Below are 6,561 nucleotides of genomic sequence, written 5' to 3' on the forward strand. Positions count from 1 at the left end.
TGAAAAATTCATTACATAACTTTACATTATAAGATGATTCTTAATTCGCATGAAACCTTGTAATTTCTTCTATGCTATTGTTCTTGATTGCTTTATATGTTATAATATTTAGCCACTTTTTAGTTGACATGTTTTGATGTGAACTAAATGTTTCTCACCCGCCTTCGTTACCTATTTCCCTTGTACACTTCTACTCTTACATCGCCACGCAATACAACATTCTCTTCATTAAAGATCTAGTTGTCAAGAATCTCTAAGTTCACTTGCGAAAATCAGAAACCATATAACCAACTTTCATGATCACTTAACACGCGTGCCCAATTCTTTTAATAGTAGCATACCATTACCTTACCAGTCTCTCATATATATTGAACTATAGTACCCTCAAATTGCAAATGCTTAGAACATAAAAAATCAAGGGATTTTCCTTTGTTCACATGCCTTCACATAAGGGTTGCTCAGAAACTATCCAGGAACCGCCCCGTTCTTTGTCATCTTCCACGTACGAATATCCGTGGAATGCTCCTTTCCCACTAACATAAAGATTAGTCCTGTTCCCTTCACATACGACTTTCATCACCACGCTACAATGTCCATCTTTGTCTTTCCTCCTGTCACACCCCGACCAATGAAGGCGGAAACTTCGAGGCACGACATGATTGTTCATTTGCACAACGACACTATAAATTGACAATATTTAAACAACTCATTTAAATCCATATCATCATAAATAACACAACAATTGTTCCTTCAAAATGCCAAATAGATAGATAAACAAATAACTTGTTCTTTCATTTTATAATATCCTAAAGCAAAGATGATAAGTTTCTTTAAGTAATCCAATCAAGCTAACATTAAACCTGTAACATTGCATAAAATAGAGTTTGTCAACGCAAAAGTTGGTGAGCAATTTTCATAGTTTTAGACAATAAGTATATAGTATGAAATCCACAACTAGTATATGAAAACAATAAATAATAGCAACAATTTAGATAATAAAACCGTCAATAAGAATACATTGACGACAATAATGAAATCGTCAATAAGAATACATTGACGACACCTTTCTATATGGGGATACCATATGTACTCGGAATTAAGGTATGATCATACTTTGATGAGGCCACCCGCCTTAGCATTCAAGAGGCTACCCGCCTTAGCATTCAAGAATTTGCACATAATCATGTAAAGCATATAACACCAAATCGAACATTTATTTAAGTAAACATATACAATAGGTGTTGTTGTTTAAGACTCAAGTATAAATCATTTGAATTTGAATAAGTATGCAATGTCACCCCCAAAATAAAAGATGGAAAACGGGAGATGAGAAAGTACTCACATTATCGGAGAGATCAGTTTAACGAGCAAGACCTATATTAAACGGTTCTTGTGTTAGTAGGTAGCCTTGGAAGGGTTTAAAGTAAAATACATGACAAATAAAGTAAATAAATAAAGTTTAGGGTTTAATATATAAATATTTGAGAAATTAAAGAAACAAGTTTTGTAAAATAAGTTAACTCGAAACCGGGTCTCGGTATTCTATTCATTAGTTTTTTTTACTCAACCTATGTTTAGTAATAATGTAGGTTAAATGCAATATTGTAAAACCCTTTGGTTATAAGAATACCAAAACTAGGTTTAAATGAGTGTTCGGGTTTGTCGGTTCGATACTTGATAATTGACCAAACTCAAAATTAACTTCCTAAAATAATAAATGTTATGAGAAAACTCAATAAAATCAAAATAGACTTAACCAATTATGTAGTTTTATTGTGAAGAACCTTAATGTTCGTTAAGCGAGTATACGACTTTATCGGTCCGAACTTGTTATAAGATCAAGTTGGTTGCCTACATGCCGAGTATGTTTATAAATTAACTAAAATTGTTTTAAAATATAATCTTGAAGAAAAATATGAGTTTTGGTGGCTAAAAACACACTTGTGTGTCTTAAGCGAGTGAACTCGGTTTAGTTCGGTTTTTGGTTCGGTCCTCGACTCGGAATAAGACGGAGGATGGTTACCACATACTCAATTACCATGGAACTTGTAAAATAACTTATAAATGATAATACTCAAGTTTTACATTCAAAAAGTTAACAATAAAGCTTTTTAAACGAAAGTTCGGTTTTTGGTTCGGTTCTCAACTCGGGATGAAACCGAGGCTAGTCACCACATACCCAATACCATGGAACTTGACAAATATGAACAATAAACCAAAATATGCAAAAGTTAGGCAAGTATAACAAGTTATATGGTTAGATTTGTTAAATATATAAACAAGGACTACAAAGTTCTCCATGTAACCTTGCCTTACTAGCCCCCATTTCAACCGGCCGAGACCGGAAAAATGAAAGACCGAAGGTAAACAAGGAGTGTGCATTATATATATATATATATATATATATATATATATATATATATATATATATATATATGTATGTTGTATATGTTGTAACATCAAGCTTTACGTATCGAGAAGTTAGTTAGAATGAAAGATTAGCTTAGTTTGACCTTGAGAGTCAAACTATGAAGAACAACCTTAGAATTCAAGAATTTGAGGGAGAAATGAGGAAATGAGCAAACACAGATGAAGAAGATAGGTGTGTATATATAGGGTAAGTTGAATGGGTCTTTCATAAAGGGTGTTGCATGAAAATGGGTTGGTTATAGACCCAAGAAAGCACAAACTACAAATGGGTCCTTCAAGTCTCCATTTTGATAGTTTTTGTCCCTGGAGTTCGTTTTGAGCGTTTTCGGGGCATTTTAAGAACCGAAAATGGTGTTTTTTTTAGATCCGAAAACTATAAAACAAATATATAACATAAAATTCATCATTTTGATAATATCGAAAGGTTCGGGATACAAAACGGGTCTGGTTTACATTAAAAATACAAGTATAAAATAACCTAAAATTGAAAAATGTCACACCTCCCATCTCTTCTGCATCCGTCTTCCCTCATCCTCAAATATCTGGATTACATACGTTAAAACAAGTCTCACACATCTATATAACTTTCTTCTTAACATTTGAATGACTACTTACAAAAGAATAAAACACTTTGATAAACATTTTTAAAAATTCAACAATTTAGGTGTAAAAAAGGCATGCATATTATCTTTTTATAATACTTAAATCTTGTTTAACTTTTTAAATCTGCTTATATATATTATAATATACATCGATATTGGTTGATTCAACACTTGACCAAAACTTTTTGTCTTTTACTAGTAATTACTTTAAATTTAGTTGTAAAAAACTAAAACTAATTAAACATAAGGGGTGGTTAGTGAACCTTTTCTCCTTTAAAAAGCCCTACACTTTCCCTCACATAATCCAACTACTTTTACCCACGTAAGCAACAAACAAACCCAAGGAAACCAACCAAATCATGGGTAGCTACTCACATGAAACAAGATCTATCTTTTCCGAAACCAACTTTCAACAAGACCAACACCCAAACCTCGGTTTCTCAGACCAAACAAAACATGGGTTCTTCAAGAAACAAGATTCATGGCCCAAAAACACGAGGAAAAAGAGAGTGTTTCTTGAAGGGTATGTAGAGACGTCTGATGAATCTGATGAACTTGTGAAGGCTAAAAGTTTAACCGATGAGGATCTTGATGAGCTTAAAGGGTGTTTGGATTTGGGGTTTGGGTTTAGCTACAACGAGATCCCGGAGCTTTGCAACACTTTGCCGGCCTTGGAGTTGTGCTATTCGATGAGTCAGAAGTTTCTTGATGAGCATCAGAAGTCGCCGGTGGTTGATGAACCGGCCGTCTCCTCCCCACCTCCGATTGCTAACTGGAAGATTTCTAGCCCTGGTCAGTTTTTTTTAAATGAGTTTTAATTAGGGTTTTTGTACGTGTAACTTGTTAGTGGAGTTTATTTGATTTATTTTTAGTTTGAATATATATCACCATAGAAAGTTTTAATCTTTTGTCATCATCATTCCTTGATTAATTAACTTATTTACTAATGGTATATATATATATACAAATTGTTGCAGGTGATCGCCCTGAAGATGTGAAAGCAAGACTAAAATATTGGGCACAAGCAGTAGCTTGTACAGTTAGACTATGTAACTAGATATTTGTTAAATAAATCATCACATGAAAGAAATCCAATTAGGTTTGGCCTTGAGATGGATATATGGTTAAGTTTCTGTTGATGAGGGGTTGCAAATTGTAGTATTAGAACAAGAAATTTAGAACGGTTGCATGAGTTACGACGAGTTTAACTAAATATATCAGCTTTATATATCAAGTTTTGACAGCTAGCTGAGGCAAAATTAATTGATGGTGTGTAAATTATGGTCATTCAATGAAAGCAAACCTTGAACTGAAAATTGATAGTTATCTAGAACTGAAAATTGATAGTTATCTAGTCTTTATTTATTTATTTTTTAATTCACTTTCATGTTCTTGTCTTTATATATGTGAAAAAGAAATAAGAAATAATTTGGAGAACAAATATAACATTGAATAATAATAATACTAATAATAATAATAAGAGTAAATTACTATATGTCAGCACGTGTGTGTGTTCCGTGTTCAGGCTCCCACCTTGGTGACGTGATAAGTAGTGTTTGCTCAGTTACTCCCACCTTGGTGACGTGATAAGTAGTGTTTACTCAGTTACTCGTGCGTGTGCTTGAGGTGAAGTGCAGTTTTCCGTGTTTTGATTTGCGTGGTGTGTGTTCCTTCCTTGTGGGGTTGCGGAATAGTGATGTCAATGTTCCAATTGCAATATCATAAGACCGATTACAAGTTATTGGCATATAGGAAAAAGGAAGATGCAATTGAAAAGAATTGAAATATATAGGGGTTAATTAAGATGGCTTTCCAAGTGTAACAACTAATAACAGTAAACAAAATGGAAGATGCTCATTTAAGACTTATATTTCTAAAAGGACATAACCCAGAGTCCAATGTTTTGAGTTGGAATGGACTGAGGATACAAAGGCCAGATTGTTGGACTACTCTGCATTCTAGCCCAATAAACAATGAATCCAGGCTGAATATACTCCCTCACGAATGATATTTTCATCCAATTTCGTCTCGGCCCAACCAAGAATGTCACCGTTTCTTTGAGGTGCATAAAATACCCGACCCGGAACCGGTTCCTACCTGTACCTGACCCGCGGGTATGACCTGATATAGATTTCTCCCCACAGCCGTACCCGGAACCGGAAATACTCGGTCGAAACCCGACCCTACCATACCAGAAACCCCAAAAATTCCCGAAAAAAACGATCAAACACCCGACTATACCCGATTCCGGTTCTTGAAAATACCCGGTTTGTGTCCCTCTACCGTTTCTCGTTGTCCCAACCCGTTTGGAGAACCCGTTTGGAGATTCAAAGTTACACATAATGACTATTTATGTAAATTAGTAACATGGGTGTTGTGTGTCATTAATTTAAAAGAATAAGAAAATAATAATAACATACAATACATGATATAATTCATGATTTACTGTTTTAAATTCATAAACCTAAATAATGATGCTTAAAAGTTTTAAAAAATAATAATTACCTTTTTCCGAGGACGTGGCGGCGAAATATGGTTGGTCACAAATGAAATCTTGTCAACCCTATACTAAGGACATGTCGTTGGTATAAGGGTGCTAAATGTTGTAGGTATAGGTTTGTCAGGTCAGATAAGTTTTCTTGTAATGCATGTCGTGTGTTCATGGAGTCTCAAGTGGGTTTAGATGGTATCCGAAAAGAGTGGCCTAATTATGATGCTTCTAAAGTAATTATATTTTATTTAATAAGTTTATGCTATTAGACGATAACTATTTGAATTAACTTGAAAACATGGGGCTTTAGACTTAATTGGGTATAAAACATCCATAACATGTGAATTTAGTTAAATTGATTCTATATTGATGAAATTTGATTAGTTGAAATGAATTACAATGATCAATGATCAATGATAAACTCATTATATTAAACCCATCAAGTGTTTAATTAAAATTTGTTAGATTAGAGTGATTTGATACTAAGAACTTAATAGATTGTTATCTGTGAGTTCAAGTTGTTAACAATCGTCTCTTTTATTAACAAAGCCAACCCTATAAATAGGGATGAAGATTACATAGAATGTAAATCAAATACAATCATGCATAAAGGATAAACAATACTCCAAATATATTCCATACTTATCATAACAAACTCTTGTCGGTTAATACTCTCCCTCAGTTTGAGCGGTGGTTTTACGAACGCTTAAACTGTCACGAAAGGGCTCGAATAGTTGACGGGATAACCATTCATAAAAATATCGGCATACTGGAAAGCGGCAGGGACATGGGGCACTCGAACATGTCCAACGCGAACTTTTTCCCGAACAAAGTGTATATCAATCTCGACATGTTTTGTCCGTTGATGCTGAACTGGATTTTGAGACAAATATACGGCCGAAACATTATCACAATAAACGATGGTAGCTTTAGATAGTGGGGCATATAATTCAACAAGAAGATTCCGCAACCAAGTAGTTTCTGAAACTGCGTTGGCCACCCCCCGGTATTCAGCCTCTGTACTCGATCGAGATACAG

At 34.3% G+C, this 6,561-nt stretch overlaps 1 protein-coding gene across 1 annotated transcript; it reads left to right on the plus strand.

Annotated features, from left to right (window-relative positions):
- The first annotated feature begins 3,354 nt into the window (after nucleotides 1-3,354).
- On the plus strand, nucleotides 3,355-4,095 carry LOC143631139 (uncharacterized). Its single transcript, XM_077099986.1, has 2 exons — nucleotides 3,355-3,824; nucleotides 4,010-4,095. Exons 1-2 carry the CDS (start codon nucleotides 3,392-3,394, stop codon nucleotides 4,087-4,089), a joined length of 513 nt encoding a protein of 170 aa, XP_076956101.1. The 5' UTR covers nucleotides 3,355-3,391; the 3' UTR covers nucleotides 4,090-4,095.
- Nucleotides 4,096-6,561: the final 2,466 nt, after the last annotated feature.

The sequence above is a fragment of the Bidens hawaiensis genome, unplaced genomic scaffold (assembly GCF_021521415.1).
Source record: "Bidens hawaiensis isolate Kalapana, Puna unplaced genomic scaffold, B.hawaiensis_p1.1 tig00005944_1, whole genome shotgun sequence".
Taxonomy (NCBI): Eukaryota; Viridiplantae; Streptophyta; class Magnoliopsida; order Asterales; family Asteraceae; genus Bidens; species Bidens hawaiensis.

Coding starts and splice junctions, on each gene's coding strand:
- LOC143631139 (XM_077099986.1), top strand. CDS start 3,392: ATGGGTAGCTACTCACATGAAACAAGATCTATCTTTTCCGAAACCAAC. Junction 3,825..4,009: donor CTGGAAGATTTCTAGCCCTG/GTCAGTTTTTTT, acceptor AAATTGTTGCAG/GTGATCGCCCTGAAGATGTG.